The sequence below is a fragment of the Helicoverpa armigera genome, chromosome 8 (assembly GCF_030705265.1).
Source record: "Helicoverpa armigera isolate CAAS_96S chromosome 8, ASM3070526v1, whole genome shotgun sequence".
In the NCBI taxonomy this organism is placed as follows: domain Eukaryota; kingdom Metazoa; phylum Arthropoda; class Insecta; order Lepidoptera; family Noctuidae; genus Helicoverpa; species Helicoverpa armigera.
The window spans coordinates 6,044,883-6,062,170 of NC_087127.1; the positions used below are offsets into that span (position 1 = coordinate 6,044,883).

General features: G+C 38.2%; 3 protein-coding genes across 5 annotated transcripts in view; 1 reads left to right on the top strand and 2 right to left on the bottom strand.

Moving 5' to 3' along the window:
- The window catches only part of Duox (Dual oxidase), a 49,091-nt gene extending 43,965 nt beyond the window's left edge, over positions 1 to 5,126 (bottom strand). Inside the window, exon 1 of the mRNA XM_064035921.1 lies at positions 4,854 to 5,126. The gene's annotated coding sequence lies outside the window, so the exon portion shown is untranslated. The remainder of the gene's footprint in view (positions 1 to 4,853) is intronic.
- A 1,524-nt stretch (positions 5,127 to 6,650) lies between these two features.
- On the top strand, positions 6,651 to 9,176 carry LOC110372855 (transcription factor 15). 2 transcript variants are annotated; one of them, XM_021329861.3, is made up of 4 exons: positions 6,651 to 6,981; positions 7,864 to 7,994; positions 8,418 to 8,509; positions 8,910 to 9,176. In XM_021329861.3, exons 1-4 carry the CDS (start codon positions 6,836 to 6,838, stop codon positions 8,952 to 8,954), a joined length of 414 nt encoding a protein of 137 aa, XP_021185536.1. In that variant the 5' UTR covers positions 6,651 to 6,835; the 3' UTR covers positions 8,955 to 9,176. The 2 variants fall into 2 exon arrangements, with proteins under 2 accessions (XP_021185536.1, XP_021185535.1); XM_021329860.3 differs by having other exon boundaries at positions 6,655 to 6,981; positions 7,861 to 7,994; positions 8,910 to 9,161.
- A 318-nt stretch (positions 9,177 to 9,494) lies between these two features.
- The window catches only part of LOC110372870 (integrin alpha-PS1), a 78,562-nt gene continuing 70,768 nt past the window's right edge, over positions 9,495 to 17,288 (bottom strand). For both annotated transcript variants that reach the window (XM_021329882.3, XM_021329881.3), the window contains 14 exons: positions 16,065 to 16,182; positions 15,653 to 15,766; positions 14,989 to 15,200; positions 14,480 to 14,708; positions 13,957 to 14,353; positions 13,476 to 13,856; positions 13,194 to 13,389; positions 12,853 to 13,004; positions 12,412 to 12,662; positions 12,139 to 12,241; positions 11,825 to 11,960; positions 11,415 to 11,695; positions 11,029 to 11,253; positions 9,495 to 10,648 (listed from right to left, as the gene is read on the bottom strand). In XM_021329882.3, the coding sequence (XP_021185557.3) occupies positions 10,412 to 10,648; positions 11,029 to 11,253; positions 11,415 to 11,695; positions 11,825 to 11,960; positions 12,139 to 12,241; positions 12,412 to 12,662; positions 12,853 to 13,004; positions 13,194 to 13,389; positions 13,476 to 13,856; positions 13,957 to 14,353; positions 14,480 to 14,708; positions 14,989 to 15,200; positions 15,653 to 15,766; positions 16,065 to 16,182 (3,032 nt within the window). In that variant the 3' untranslated portion in view covers positions 9,495 to 10,411. The remainder of the gene's footprint in view (positions 10,649 to 11,028; positions 11,254 to 11,414; positions 11,696 to 11,824; positions 11,961 to 12,138; positions 12,242 to 12,411; positions 12,663 to 12,852; positions 13,005 to 13,193; positions 13,390 to 13,475; positions 13,857 to 13,956; positions 14,354 to 14,479; positions 14,709 to 14,988; positions 15,201 to 15,652; positions 15,767 to 16,064; positions 16,183 to 17,288) is intronic.

A 17,288-nucleotide genomic window follows, 5' to 3' on the forward strand; every position in this document is an offset into this window, starting at 1 on the left:
TCTCTAACATGAATTTGTACTTAGCCTCACTAGGTCCCCAAACGGCTGCACAGTATTCTAAGTGACTTCTAACCAGAGCATCATAAAGAACTTGTAAAGCCTTCATGTTGTTGAAATCATGCGCTTGTCGTAAAATAAAACCTAAATTTCTATATGCCCTGCTACATATGGTCACTACATGCTTCCTAAAATTTAAATCAGTTGAAAAACAAACTCCCAAGTCTCTAACTTCCTCGACTCTTTTTAACGGCTCCCCCTCCATTTCATACCGATGATGTCGTGGGTTTCGGGCACGAGTGAATGACATCACTGAACACTTGGAGACATTGAAGTAAAGTTTATTTTCCTTGCTCCATTTGGTTACTTTATCTATATTCTCCTGGAGCACTTCGTGATCAGTGACGTCCCTCACCACGCGGGACAGTTTCAGATCATCAGCAAAAAGCAGACAACATGATTCCTGCACCGCCGCCGGCAAATCATCGATCATCACTATGAAGAGTAGGGGCCCTAAATTACTGCCCTGACTTACGCCCGACCTTGTATAATACGGCTCAGAAAGCTGTCCGCCACAGTCGACAAACTGACGTCTGTCCCTCAAGTAACTGGCAAAGAACTTAAGGGTATGTAGTGTACAACCCTTACCAGCTAACTTCAAGAGCAGAACATCGTTGTCGACTGTGTCGAAAGCCTTCCGAAAGTCGAAATAGGCAACGTCCACCTGTAGTCCTGCATCTACCGCCGGAACTAAATTAGACATAAGATGCAGAAGATTACCTGATGTTCCACGACCTGGCCTGAAACCGTGTTGAGCGTCTGTTAGGTGAGCCTTTAGTTGTTCGTACAAGGTGTTATGTACCGCAGCCTCGAATACTTTTGCTGGCGAAGATAGGACAGCAACAGGTCTGTAGTCACTAGCCTCCGTTCCACCACCACCTTTAGGTACGGGTACCACCCGAGTAAGTTTCCACGGTTCTGGGAATGTTGCCGTTTCAATGCATTTATTAAATATATGTACCAGTGGCTCACACAAAATGAATCGGCAATCTCTCAAAACGAACGGGGGTATGCCATCTGGTCCCACCGAGCACTTCGGCGGCAGGCGAGCGAGCGCCCGACGCACCGCGCCCCCCTCTAGCAGGCCGAGGTGCGCGCACGCTGCGCTCGGCGCCGCCGCAGCACTCGCCGTCTCTGCATCTAACGCGGCTGCCTCTGAGCTATACACAGAATGAAAATAACGCGCAAATTCATTGGCGCACTCTTGGTCTGAAAGTGCCGTACCGTTTTTGACAATTCTGTAATTATTAGAATTACCTCTTTTTGATCTAAAATAACTCTCTCTATTTTTGATCTAAAATAACTTATGTCTATAAGTATTCCATTGAGTAAAATCATTGGGTATTGAAATACACATTCTTATGACTAAAGAACGTAATTTAGGATAATTTTTGATTTTGTTGATAAAGTTAATCATTATTCTTACACATATGCTACGTGACATGTGAAAAGTAGAATAGTGTTTTTGCCAATTTATAACGAAAATATAGTATTTATTTCCCGAACTTTGACCTTACCTGTCAGCTAATAGCTGTTAGCTTGTTCTACTAACTTGTTTTTTTTTTGAGAAGTCTATTATAAAAATTATTTTAGAGTAAAAACAACAAAGATAGACAAAAAGGTAGCATAAGGAAGTCTTAGTGTTGGGATGTTTATGTCAAGGACTAATTATTATAAACATGCATATTATTATGTTTTGCTAATGAACTGGTTATATGGACTTATTAAGTTATGCAAATTTTCCACTTAACTTAATTATCACTGCCTATTTGAACTAAGAATTCTACTTCTTGTACCACCAGTTAAACGTTCATGTAGCCTTTTTATAAAGGTGAAACTTAAATTCATCAAAGAGGCTTATGTTTAAGTGCTATACAAATTGTTTTTATGTGTAAACCATTCACTATTACATCGCGTACAAATAAACTATCAACTAAATAGAAAATAGAAGGGACAAATTGCCTCTAGGTAACTGTCAAGTGCTTGATTGAACCAAAAGGTTTTATAGGTTGACAACCATGTACCGGCCTCATTAGCTTTTATAATGACAAGATATCACAAGGACGCAGCCTCAGTCGGAAAGATGTACGCCGAGATGTCTGGCCTACATTATTATACTGACTTGTGCAATACAAGATTCAGTCACATAGTCACCCAGCATCGTAAGCAAGTAAATGTACACTGAAGTAAGTATTACGTGGACAGCTTACTTTGCCCACAAATATAACAAAACGAAATCGTGAGTGATGATGTTTAAAAGCTATTGCAGAAAAGGACGGACCCTACCTGAATACCAAACGGGAAGGTAAAACCAATTAAAATTCCAGACAGCGAATAGATTTAGGTATTCCCCAACATGAAGTTCAAGAACTGGCCCAACATAGTAAGCTCGGCCTAACATCGCAGACTTTATTAATAGTGGGATGAGGTCATATAATACAATAACATTCCTCAAATACCGAGTCTTAAATGAAGTGTTTTGGACAAGTATAGTAATTACTACAAAGCCCATTACACATCGTACCCTTTAGATTTTTCTCATGATGGTTCGATAAGTGTTTGAATTATTAAATAAAATAATGGTCGGTCATGTATAATTGCGCTTGGGCAAGCGGCGCGTGAATTTGACCCATTTGCTGACAAGGCCGACTTGCCAAACCGCCAAACAGCATTGTGCTCATAGTGCAACAATATCTTCTGCCTCAACAGATATCTATGATTCTTCTTCCGTTTGTTATTGTTTAATAGTCCAGAACCATTTAGTTCAGTTTTTCAAATCTAGATCAGTGTTTTAAGACCGTATAATTTATACAATACAATAAATAAATAATATTTTAACAGGGGAATGCACTGGACTTGCACGAAATAGAAATCATCTAAAACCTACTATCCGAAAAAGAAATATAACTTTCTCTTGTGTATAAGTCAAAACTATCCTTGAGGAAGTTTCGGTATCTGCTAGAGAAAGAGTTGTAAGTCACGACTGAAGATTAGAAAACAATCGCTTGTCTCATCTAGATATCCACAAATGTCCTTATTAATTACGCTGAGTAAAGTTCAAAGTGGGTCAAAAGGTATCGTGTATGTCACCTTCGTTTCTTCGATCCTCCGCCATTACTCAGATGTGTCACATATCACACAACATAAACGTGATGTTTACTTACGAGGCCCTTTATAGTGGAATATGGAAAAAATCTGTCGATTCATGTAATCCAAATCGTGAATTCGTTTACATTCGCAATGTTATCATCTTAGTCGTAGATATCCGTATGCAAATAGTATTGTAACGCCAGTCCGGTATTGAATTGAAATAAAAGAGAAAAAACACTAAAATGAAATGTCAATTATTATAGGAAACTACTATAATTAAATTACCTCTTAATTGGCCAGAATCAATACAATCTGCTTTGCATAGTCATAAAAACATCGCATCAAAATGAGACAACAAAGCAAAAAGCAGTAAGCGTGTCAATCGATGAAAAACGTTCGTGTCTAGTCTCGTGTTTCATCGAAGTATGACATAAGACATAACGGTTGTATGCATTTATTGTTTATGCGTCGTTCGACCTCCGGCACCGCATACGCCTGCGTATTGTAATAGGTCATTGGCAGGATGTCAAAGAGGATCCTGTCACGGCGTGAATCACACGGATTTCGACTCGCCGAACACAATAACGTTCGGGAATCACGAAGGCTCTTCAGTGAACTCATGCGGAAACTACACGGATATTAACGACTCGATAATCTAACGTAATATTGATGAGTATTCATTAATAGTTCCGTCTTCATACGGTAAATCCATAACAACATAAGCGTCACCGTTTTATACTATGGTAAATAACTATTCACGAATTCACAAAATTAAGTTATACTTTGGTCTTAATATGGTTTAGCAACTTTCGGGATCCTACCGTCCTACCAGTAAGCTACCTCTGCTAAAAGACGGTCTCAATAAGAGGTGGTCTTGTTCTTATGTCTCATTCTTAGTGCAAAGACTTTGAATATTACATTGAGTACAAATCAACTGTTTCTATCTAGGTGTCTATGCCAATTTACATTCCATTTTCAAAATACAAATAGGCTAAATAAGCATGTATGTTCGTTCGGCAAGGGAAGTCAAGCAAAGTTGCACAACTATCGCCTTGTGACTAACAACTTACTTGCAATTTGTCACGTACCTTTGTTACTGCTCGTGGTACATCGGAAACAGTTTTGGATACTCGGAATGAGACTCGGACGGTCTCAAAGCAGCTTATAATCGATATGATTTTAATAATTATTCCTCAGCCGCAAACACAAAGAACGGAACATCTAATCTTGAGCATTAAACGCCGCATGTAAGTTAAGTACCTACAATAGGTACATACTGCGGGTCAGTCGGCCTTTGAACATTTTGACGGGATGTCCCGATTCATATCAGTTTTATCTTACCTTTGTCAGATCAGCTGATTTATGAATGCCGGCCATACCCAGACCGGTCCGTACCTAACTGTTCATCTAATGTAACTGTTCAGACAAATATTGTAGGTGTAGTGGGTAACGTAAAGAGGACGACTTCATCATGCATTGTTTCAAACTTTTCAATTAATATGCTAATTCGGTTTCTTTTCTCCTGTGCAAAAAACGTGTGTTTCAAGTATACAAATGAATTAGGACAATGGTTGTCGAGTCCGACGTCCAGTAGTCAGCCTGATCGTGTCCTTGCGTTCACCAATAAAAGTGTGCGCCCACCTTATCATCTAATGCCATCGTCTAACGCAGAATTGACCATTTAGTAGAAAGGTAAGTAGACTCACCTCTTAATTACGAAAAAGCATCACTTTGGCGTCCAAGCTCAATTGTTTGTTTCAGTATCGATACTCCTCACGCACTCTCAGGTAGGATGTGACCAACGTAACACAAATAGTTCACACGAAAACTGTTTACGGAGCGAAAGCGGTTTATGTTTGTACGCGGAAGTGTAGGTAGTGTTCGGCGGTGTCGCGCCAGCGTCGAAGACGGTCGACTCGCGCGCGGCTGCGTGTGCGACTCGCGGCGACGCTCGTTTCACCGGCAGAGGTGTCGCGAGGAGAAAGTCTCGGCCGTGGTGCGCCCGCGTCGGTTGGCCGACAGCGCCGCGTCGTGGGGGGGTCGTGACGTCGCCACTAAGCCAACAGCCACCTGAGCATCACCAGAGATTGCTTCACCAGTCTACGCAAGTTATTGTTGGTTGCGTTGGGATGAACAACTAATGAGTCGTGCGATATCACCGTGCGTCATGTTTAAAAACCTACCGTCGGAATTTTAATGTCAATAACTAGAAAATAAGATTAACAATTTGCCAAAAGGTTAGAAACTGATAACATTTAGGTATACCTGACCAGTTAATATTTAAGTTTAAGATGATGAAAATACCGATTTGTAGCTTCGAAGAAGCACTAAGTTCATAAATATTTAAATGAATGCAGCAGCCGTATAATCATCATACACGCATGCGTGTAAGCTTGTGAATGTCTACAGTCTTCATAAAATGTATTTGTAGTCTTTGGTGTCGTCTATTGTTTTTTCATGTGAACTCGGTAACTGTTGTAAATGAATACGAATGAACGCAGCGGTCGACATATCGTATAATTTAACCAATTAGCCGATGTTCCCACGGAACTCCAGGCATCCCCTCGAGCCGTGAACATACGCGAAACATGTTGAATGAATTGAATGACTAGTTCGAGCTAGCAATGAAAGGGACGAGACTTGTAGGCAAATTGTTTCAAATACCTATCATGAAAAGTCGTCATACTCGGGTACTTGATTCGGAGAAAAGAAAGATGTTATTTACTTTCACTAAAATAGTAATTATAGAATAAAACATTCAAAATTAAACATTCCACTATAGGCTTATATAGGTGCTGGAATTAGATATCAAAATTCTGATTCCAGCACCTATGTAGCAACATCTCGCTATGAGTAAGTGACATGAAATAAAATTTAAACAAAAGTGGCTTGTTTTACATTTCATGTCACAAATGAAATAAAAGATCCAGTTTGGAGAATCATCAGGGTCATTAAATATATTTATTGCGGTAGTTAGCTTAAAGCAACAGACAAAGCTCGGGGGAGACGCGTTTTACATTCTTGATGACAAGTCACCCATTCGCCACACCAGGGACGGACTGGGGAGGTCACTTTGGTGTTAAAAAAATACGATTTAACGTGTCGTTTATGTATTTTTTAAATTGAATTTAGACTCCTATACTTAATATAATAAAGGGGAAACATATTTTTTTTACTGTAAGGGCACCGTAACTACTTACTGAACCGATTTGAAAAAAATCTTTCACTGTTGGAAAGCTTTATCTTACCGAGTAACATAGGCTATATTTTATCCCAGTACGGGCAGTAGTTACATTGTTTATGTTGTAAACATTCAGTTTTATGTACCTATCTAACGACTATATTTTGAAGCAATTTCTCAAGCTTCAATTCCTATGACATAGAATACAAGTACAAGCTTCACTATTTGGTTACGACAACAAAGAAAATAAAGAAACTTTCTCGAGCCCCGAATGCGTGCCTGTCACATCGGCAGCCATCTGTTTATACAATTATCGGTTAAGAGCGAGTCAGTGGCGCGCGCTGTTCTTCCTAAATGACTCCTTCATGAGCGATATCCATCGGGATACTTATTAGTGGGGCCACATACGTCCCCGGATTAGTACGCATCCTGCATCCGAAGTTACAATACCACCGGAACACGTAGAACTAGCTTTTCGATATATCTAGTCTTTATAAATAGTCTGCCATGGAGAATTTCCTAAGTTATCAGTGCGGAGAAGAATCGTGGGAGCAACGTGTGTTCTCCGTGAGTTCGTACCAGCATTCTGAAAGCCAGCCGGCGGCGAAGCAAAGGTGCCAGGCGAATGCGCGCGAGAGGGACCGGACGCAGAAGTTAGTATTGATATTGCATGTGGAAGTTACTTATTGACTTCACTTCCAGGTACTTTTACTAAGTTATTAGTGGTTTACTTGGTTTATTCTGCGTGCGAAATTTCTCGCAGCTTAATTTGTGTGCGCCGTCGACTTTTTTTTAATTAGAAGGATTAATAAGTAATAAGTAGATATCAATCGATGAGTATATACACTGTCTTTTCCTCGAAAAACCCTGGGCTTAACATGTCATAAAGCATACATACGGCTAGAAAAATCTCTTTTAAAATAAATATATGTATTTGAATTGCACGAAATACGAATTGATCAGTTCGCAATATTGTGTGTGCGATCTAGTAGGATTTACAAACAGGATCCAGTCGCCAATTATAAAACGAATGCAATCATCCTCTGAAGCTTAGCACGATTTATTGACGACGATCCCTTTCAAATCTAACGTTAAATTAATGATGATAGATAACAACTTGACAAGGTTATTAAGATTACTTAAATAAGATATAGAAGGAAGATAAGATCGGCTTCTTCACCAGGCGCCTACAGCTACTGTATTTCGAACTAATAAAACTAATACAAGTAGATGTGAGCGGCAATTAGTAACATGATTTGCGAGATAAGTTTTTATTTTTATATATCGGCTCTTATCTTCACGCTTCAGTTCACTAAGAAGGTCAGATTTAAATCCCAGAAGTTAAAAAGTTTTGTTCAAGGCTGTACAGAACCAGTAATTATTGAATTTAATGAGAGAGAAAGACGTCATAGTCATAAGTTTTAATGTTATGTGCTTTTAATTGTTGAGGAAACCTGTTTTTATTTTCCTTTATAATTCATATAATTATTATTGTTTGATAGAATTGTTATCAAAATAATTTTATTTCTAAGCAGCGTGAACATAGCGTTCAACACTCTGCGCTTGCTCATCCCCACGGAACCACCAGACAGGAAGCTCAGCAAGATCGAGATCCTTCGCCTAGCCGGCAGCTACATCACGCACCTCGACAATCAACTCTATACAGGTAACATTAAGGTCCACTATCACTTACTGCCTACAGATCCGGCTTTCAAGAACTTAACATATTTTTAAAGTACCTAAGAAATAGGTGGGCCGAGGCTAATTGTAATCTGATGCAATAAGAGCGGTTTTGTGTTCAGTCTCAAACAGAATTGATGTGGCCTTACTATAGTTTAATCTACATACGTATAGCACACTCCATTATTTGAACATAATCTATATAATAATAAGTTCATTTCCTGGTATTGGTATTGATTTGGATCATATTTATATTGAGATCTCGTTATATCCATACATGATTTGAGCCGAATAAATAAAAACCTTCAATAACGATCAATCCTTTTCTGTGTGAGAGAAGGCCCGAGATGATGAAGGGTAAATTACAGCTTTTGTATAAAACCTTTATTCCCCATTGTTCATCTTTCAGGAGATCTGGAACAGCCCTGCTTACAGAAGAATGACGTAAGCGACCAAGATAAATCACTGTGTACTTTTTGCTGGTCGGCCGTTAAAAAAGACGTAAGTGTTAAAACAGATCTCGAGTAAAAAACGTTATTGCTTTTTGTGTCCGGCTTAAAATAATTAACGTAAAAAGTTTGATTAAATATCATATGTGTAAAAACAAGTACATAAGAAGTAATTCACGATTTTCCGGCTGATTAATTACTTACATATTTAAATACCATGGAATCTTCTATTCCAATTTCCACCCCATCATTAGAAACGACTACTAAAATATATAGTTTACGTATTTTTTATCTTCTTGTATAACATGCTCCTATCTAAACTAGCAATTGGTGTCGAAACAGCCTTAGATTTGGAACTAAAAATCTTTTAGACCTCTGAAACTTTTACATCGGTAATTAAGTAAGGCTTATTATTGAATTGAATAAAAATGGGTGATTGTCATTTGTTGCAGAAATCCCCCACATCACACGTCAGTTACTACAAGTCTCCTCGCTGAAACAAGTGCAGTCTAGTCTATCGTTAGCTTTACGCAACTATTTTTTAATTTTAATTACCAAAGGATTATAGCAATTATAGTGAAAGTATCAATCATTTAATTAAGTTTATTGCCTAAGCCTTATTTTGTTTACTCGTAAACTTAGGTTTTAACGTAGGTAAATATTTTATTTCTATTTTATTAACAACTTTTATTGCTATAGGTATTTAGTTTGTAATAAACTTTATTATAAAATACTGTAAATACATAATAAAACGTCTTCGTCTAGTCTCATACCTATATCTTTTATTTAATCTCACCCTGAAAGTATTGCCTCTCGGGTATGCACTATGATTTTACATGTGACATTTAGCTGTAAGTAATTTGTTTCGAAATATATTTGATAAAATCGCACTCTTTGGGCGCAGCCTCCGCCAATGATAGGTAACTTGACATCATGATTGTATGATCTGGTTCCTGTAAAAAATGAAGCTCACCAAAGACACGAATCCATAACCACCATCGAATAAGTAAGTATAGGATTTATAATGAAACACGATATAAAAATGGCACAATTTTATTTCATCTAAAATGTACTATTAAGTAGGTATGTATGTAGTTCATAAAAGAAATAATCACAACCAGTGTTATTTAAGTAATCAACATTTTATTTAAGGCATTAAATACTAGGTGATGGGAGGGTTGGCAGTGGTACTGGTATTTTTTTAGAAAAATCGTGTAAAATATATGCCTCTACTTGCAATAGATAGAAAATTTTGTACAAAATCTAATGACATGGAAACAATATTATTTACAATATAATACTAATAATTATAAAGCTAGTTCATACAACGAATTCATTTTAACATTTTATTCAATAATTTCATGCTGAATAATAGTGAAAGGTGAAGTAATGCATTATTTTATAAATCGTGTAAAAAAGTCATTAAATATTTAAGTACCTACCAGGACTTTTAAAAAGCTCTCTTAATACGTTATCAGAAGTTTTAGTGTCCAAAATCAATTGTGACCAATTTCACTTATAAACAGGACAATACATCACTATTCCCTACACGTAAACTATAACATTATTACATTTTGTGACTAGTGAAAAATCTAGTCAAATTAAGTAGACATTTAAACTATTCATAAATAATAAAGGCAAGTACGTATTTACAGAAAAGATTAAAAAATAATACATAATCCATCAGAATATATAAACAAACAATCTGAAACATGTTCACATTACGCTAGAGAAATGCAATTACAATAAAACAAATATACCTATAGTACCGTGCGTCAACATCAACAAAACAGAACATAACTTTAGAGCATCACATACACACAAATTCCTCTAAGAAGACATCACAGTCAGAGATATTACATACTAAATACTTGTGCACAATAGTCGGTTCTATTTACACTCGGACAGCGTAGTCGCTGTGTAATGTTCTGTGTACCGCGCGGGTGACGGCGGGCTATCGAACACTGTTCCTATCACGCCCGATGAAGGGACTCGCTTCATGGTTGTTCTTCTCCAGGTTCCCGGAAAGCGTGGGGTCTGGCCGGCTGCGCTTGAAGAAGCCCAGCTTCCATAGTGCTAAGATTAACAGCACCAGCACTATGAGCCCCACTATCACTGATATGATGATCACCCACAGTGGCACTTCGGTGGGCTCGCTTATCTTCAAGTCTGGATATGCGACCGTCTCCACCTGTGAGAGAGAACAGTAATTTATTTTATTGCTACGGTAAAAAAATTCACACACATTATAATCAATACAACACGATATCTGATTGTAGTCATTGCCATTACACGGGAGGTCATATTAGGCGACAGTAGGAAGAGCTCGGGTTTCGTTAACAAGGTCAAGCAACTTTAGTCGTGGCCTGCTCGAATATGGTTGAACATTGACACCCATGCCTGTATCGGAAACTACTGTATGTCTAACTGGTCAAAGCATTTGCGAGTTGACAGGTAGTCGAAAATCTAATCATTTCAATTTCTTACACCCCCACTTAATTATGTGGAAGAAAGCAATCTTTTAAAACAAAGTTCTAGGCAAAATTTTATTATAACAGTAACCCAACTGACCGTAGTTCTATCATCAGTCTGTTTGTTCTGGTGTATATTGAAGTGGGATGGTATGCTAATGTACGCGGAAGACGCGATGTTGACTCGGGCCGCTCTCGCGAACTCTTCGACGAGCGTGACGTTCCACAGTCGCGCGCGCACACTGATCGTACTCGTCTTCATACGACCTAATTTGTAGATCACGCATTGGAACTGGATGCATTTTGCTGTTTTTTCTTGACAATTCTGAAATATTATAGACTCATTTGTTGAAATATGTAAAAGAAAGGTCCCGACTCAAACTATATGTACAGACATGTGTAGGTTGCACTTTATCCGTAAGCTCAAAACTTGTGCTCGATTATTGCCAAACGATATCATCCACGTACACAAAGGGCAACACTTACCAAATTAATAACATGTTTCCTATCAGTATAGGCTTCGGCCTTTACAGCATCTTCATCTCTTTTCCTTCTTAAATGGTTAGTGCTATAAGAACTAGAGCTGGAATACTCTGTAGTCCACTTTCTTCTAGTTTCGTTATGTGACTTCTCGCTCGAACTAACACTAAGTTTGCCCATAGTCAGTGATGGATCAATCTCCAAGTTTTCCAAAGGCTCTGATGTGCCTGGTCGAGTGGTTAAATTGAGAGGGTTGACCTCGCGAGCGAAACATTCTCCATTTTGATCTGTAATACATTGAAATCAGTTAGCAAAAGTAGAAAGTGAATCGACTCAAACTGAATCAATGAAGAACTGGCTTTTTGGGCACAAATAGGTACAATATTTTAGTTGAAGTATTTAACTCTTATACTAACCAGCTTCACCATCTACAGTGGGCACATCTTCAGGATAAAGCAGCCACTTTCCCTGAGAGGTGTCGGAGGCGAGCTGATGTGGCCATTGTATCACAACCTGCACTGACGACACGTGCCATGGACCCTCATTGAACACCTGACAAAGAAAATAATTAATTAATACCTATCTCTCCTACAGTCTGAAATGGAATTCATTGGCAATATTTTTACATGTTCTACTACTACATGATTGATTATCATTTAAGCTCATAAAATAGTCGCAGACTATATATGCACAGATGCTCATTAAGTTTCAGATTTTCTATAGTAAATACCTGATATGTGTGAACCACCCTGGTTCCGATGTCATCAAAGTACGTCATTGCAGACTCTCCTTTAATTCCACCGCCGTAGAATACTTGTTCTGGACGAGCCACACTAGAACATAACACTTTAAAGTCAGGTAAAATAATACAAACATCCGAATTGATAACCTCCTCTTTTTTAGGAAGTGAGTTAAAATGTTACGCAGAGATATCATCATCAGTGTATTCGAATTGGTCTATTCATTGCTTTCTTGAAGTTATTGAATTCCTAAATTAACTTACCCTTTAATTAGAAGCTCAGCATTCTTAATGACCAGGGCTTCAACTTGTACGGGGGTCTTTCCAGGATACAATTCCTTAGACGTGGAGTTAGCCCAAACAGTAAATACTACTGATTGGTCGTTGTCTTCCAGAGCGCGAGCGTCGAAACGCATCGTGATTGGTGGAGAGCCTTCAGCTTGCTTCTTGAAGGGATTCTCTAGCATGCAGGTGACGGTGGTCTTGTTGAAGCTTGTGCAGATTACGTGTTTGTCCTGAAATCAAAGAGAACCAATCATAAAATAAATATATTAGGTTTTTAGCCATCCTTCAATTTTTGGATCAAAAGGTCTCATGGGTCAAATCAATTCTGAGAATTTTTGTTGATGGGTGATTTTTAGAAGATACCTATAATGTTTGAAAACCAATCGGATATGACTGGAAATAGGATATTGTAATACTTACGCTTATATTTACTGCGATATAATGTAGGCTAGGCGGGTGGTTGACGAATAACTGCGCTTCATACGCAGACTCTCCGTAGTTATCTACTGCTATAGACAGCTTTATTTCCTCCTCTTGTCCCAAAGTTAGGGCGTACTTCGTATTGTCCTTCGCTGAAATTATGGAATACGTTTTTATGAATTCAATTGATTAAGACAATATTTTTTATGCAATAATTACTAAACTCAACAACGAAATTGCTACGATAATTATGACAGGCGTTAGAAAAGGATCTCCATCAACTCGAGATATTTCATTAAAAGGATATAAAGAAATGTAATGTTTGTCGATAACATTCTTACCCAAAGGTAGCAACAATTTGGGGTCCACAACAAGGTCGCTGATACAAACGGCATCAGCTCCGCAGTCGTTCAGGAAGTTAGCGGTGAACGTAGAACTGGCGGTGGCGTTGAGAACAGGATACTGATCCACGTCAGGAAGAGTGCCAGATTGAGAGTAGCGAGGTTCCGCGTGTACGAGGAGATAAGTCAGCTGGAACTGTAAATAAAAAAAAACATTATAAAATAAATGCATGCAAATCATTCACTTGCAAAAAAAATATTTATGAAATTCTTGAAAATTACCTTTATCGGCGTTTGTATATCCCGAGTGTTATTTTTCAAGTACACGATATGTTCCCTACAGTCTTCGACATCCCTACCGAGCATAATAGTTCTATTTACAATGTTGCTCTTTTCAGAATCAAAGAAGACTCTTGAATATTTCTTTCCACCGGGGAAGGTTTCTGCTTCGATGACGTAGTTCAGGCGATGCCTGGTGGCCTGACTAGCCTTGACCAGGGACTCGATGATGCAACAAGCTTCGAAGTGGAAGCAGGTGTAGTTGGAGCTGGGGTCACGGTCACAGCCGTGAATAGTGGGGTCGATGTTAATAATTGTGTTCGATGGTCGGATTGACGTCTTGATATCGATGATCGGTCGTGTTCGTATTAAAGCAACGCTGCTCTGAAACGAGAGAAGGAGTTTAAGTTAGTATCTTTTGTATAAGGATTACTGTCAAATTGAAGAAGTCTATCCTGGCTTTGTTAAAATAACTTCAACTCACATTTTCGTATGCGCCAACTAATAAATCAGGATATCCGTTGGCATCTAAATCTACACCTCCGGACAAAGCATATCCAAAGGTTCTCATCAGAACCGGCAAAGCTTCTGCCGTTATGACTTGATCAGGCTTGGAGTTCAGACCCTTTTCTCTATCTCCCAAATAAATGTACACCACACCATTTCCTTCGTAGGGACTTCCTATTGCTATGTCTTGGCATCCATCCTTGTTTAAATCTCCAGCGTTAGCAATAGCAATACCGAACTGGGATTCTTGTTTGCCAGTCAATTTGACGTTATATTCTTGATGCAGACTTGAGTTTACGTTTAGATACAAGTAGACGGCGCCGCCCACGTCTCGCGAGAAGTAGAATGGCGCGCCAACTAATAAATCTGGTAGCCTGAAATGTAATAAAACATACATGAGCAAAACATTAATGATATTGCAAAGTTTAGTAGCTGTAATATGTACCTAATATTATTAACCAAAAATATATAGTAATATAAAAGAAATAGCATCAACATACCCGTCTCCATTGACATCAGCGCTAGCGACTTCATACCCGAAGTTAGAGCCGAACTGTTCTCCCTTGAGCATCAGCGTAAAGTTGAGGATATTCAAGTCGGTCCTCCCCCAGTCTTCCGTAGCAAGCTTGCTGAAGATCACCACCTGACCAGTACCGTGGGCTCTTGGTGCTCCGGCCACGTAAGATTCCTTGTCTCCGCCAAAGAATTTGCCACTGGACACTGACATTCCTGAAATTGAGAAATGGTTTGATTAAATATGGGTTGGTAGAATAATGTTAAGTCAGGTGATGGAAAATAAACAATGTCAGTTCTGTTAATTTTCAAAGTTTCCTTTTTGTTTTCTTCAAGCCTTTTTAGTAGGTTAGTAGGATTGTTAAGTTTAAGAAGGCAGTATACACTTGTGGTTTTTTTTCCGTATTTTCTTTCTTCAGTTCTTGTTCAAATACTTATACAATTTTTCAAATTCGTGCTTACTGGTAGATTGCAGATGATCATCAACGTTACTTACCTAAATAACTATACTTCTCGACCGGACTAGCGCCGTCTTGCACAGGTGCCATATACACGACGTTGTCTCTCTCCAGCACATCGTCTCTGGTATCCTGAGCGAAGATGGTTCCTCTCCAGGTGTAAGGTCCTGGACTGCCCATAAGCAGCGTGTCATCGTCTAGAAGAGAACTGCTCGTTCCTACTTGACAGAACCCGTATTCTTCATGCTCTCTGGAAAATGCAGAATATTACAAATAAGTATTTATGTTTAGCATTTAATGCTTGCAGTTTCTCTGGACTAAGAGATTTATATTCGAAACTAAATGTGGACTCAGGGATGGCAGACTCAATAAATTACCGGCTGTCTACTAAAATATCTAGACTAATACTCTGAAATTATGGAACATAAATTAGCTGGCGGTGATAAGTTACAGTGCCGCTTTTAGTAATGATATATTCGTGAACTCCACCTCGTGTCTTGACTTCAAATGGTACTTCGAGTTTCTTCGAGTAGTTTAAAGCGTTGAACGCCAAGTGTAAAGCAATAGTGTTTCTTTTGTGTCTGAGACCGATGACGTTCAAATATGAAGTCTTAACTTGATTATTAAGTCACATAAGCTAAACATAAAGCTACTTTTGTTTACTTTCCTGGCTGAATAATAAAAACGATAATGACAATTTACCTCACTACGGATCTTCCTCTGCAAGGCTCCATGACATCCACTAATTCTAATTCGTTGCTCAGCGTGTAGCATAGACCTTGGCCGAATTGCAGCTCTCCCTGCTTGCGGATATATCTGAAAAATATTTAAAATCATGACAACTAAATGAACATTACTTATGTCGTAAATCACAGAAATATCCGAGATCTAGGTCGCAAAAATATATTTTGATGACATTGGACAACTAATTTAGATCAAACATGTAATGTGGATTTGCATTTATAACAACTAAGAAAACTCGTATTTTCTAACATTGTGTGAATAAAATGGTTGCGTCAAATATAGAAGAATTGGAATTTTAAGACATTGGAAAACAAGGAACTCAAAACAAGAGACTCCTTTAAGTTATTAATACGTCTACAATCATACGAACCTGTGCGCACAGACGGCAGCCTTCTTCCCCGGACCCTGACTCCTCACAGACACGCCCAGCCATTGCCCCTCCTTGATCTCATCCGAGTATGGCCCAGTCAGGTGATCAGAATCCAAATCTATAGATTAATACATCGTCAATACGTGCCACTCTACCAATGCTGACAACTGTTAGAAGCGTCGATTCAATTCATAGCAAATTCAAAATACAATTATTACATTATTCAAAAAAATTAATCACATATGTTATTTCATATGGATCATGATTAAATAAGGTTTTTAGCACAAAGTTTTTTTTAAAAGCTTAATTAGACACAAAAACAGAATTATAATATGTTCTTAGTGTTTACGCAATTCTAGAACACCATGTTATATAAACTCAACCCAAAGTAAATTAAAGTGAATCAAAACTGCAAAAAAGAATATATTTTTAGATGCGTTAAACAAAGGCAACTTGTACGAGAGTATTATGGGTTGCTTTTGCTTCAAAACAGAAGTTTAAACTCAATACCAATAAGAAACTGATTTGGTGATAATCTTGGCAAATGCAAAGCATTGCAACCAGGCGTGTGTAATGCAAGAACATACATAGTTCTCAAAACTAACAGCAAAGGAATCTTGCAAATGCATCAGAAAATGATACTTTCTGTATCACGTTGCACAAACATCGTGCACTTGATAGAACATAGCATTTTGTATAAACATGCATCCCCTACTAGGTAACAAAACCTGAATGTTCTGTCATCAAACTAAAGTGATAAAACTCATTATTATTCGATACTTTTTATATCGGCACAAACAACACCACTTAGAACGAGCTTCAATCAATATGATAATGAGGTACCTTTTTTAATTAACTGTATTGGTATTATCCATCATTTAGTGGTTTTAATATTGTTTTATCGATATTAAAAGTGTCAGTATACGTGATCAAAGGTGTGTTTGCTAAGGTGACGATATACTCCTGCAACCTGTAATGAATCAAGGTGATAACAACGTGAAGATACGGCTCAAACTTGTGGTCTCGGGTTAATGGACGTTATCGAAGACTACGTATGTTAATTCATTAATTAATATGTAAGTTATTCGGCCCAGCGTTACTTTGTAGTCTCTTGTTAAACTTATTATTACTCAAAACCAGACATAGATAGGTTTTGACCATTTGATTAGAATTTTGTAAGTGCATACTTTCCGCACATAGATTTATCCGAATGAGTGATACGTT

Coding starts and splice junctions, on each gene's coding strand:
- LOC110372855 (XM_021329860.3), top strand. CDS start 6,836: ATGGAGAATTTCCTAAGTTATCAGTGCGGAGAAGAATCGTGGGAGCAA. Junction 6,982..7,860: donor GAGAGGGACCGGACGCAGAA/GTTAGTATTGAT, acceptor TTTATTTCTAAG/CAGCGTGAACATAGCGTTCA. Junction 7,995..8,417: donor CGACAATCAACTCTATACAG/GTAACATTAAGG, acceptor TTCATCTTTCAG/GAGATCTGGAACAGCCCTGC.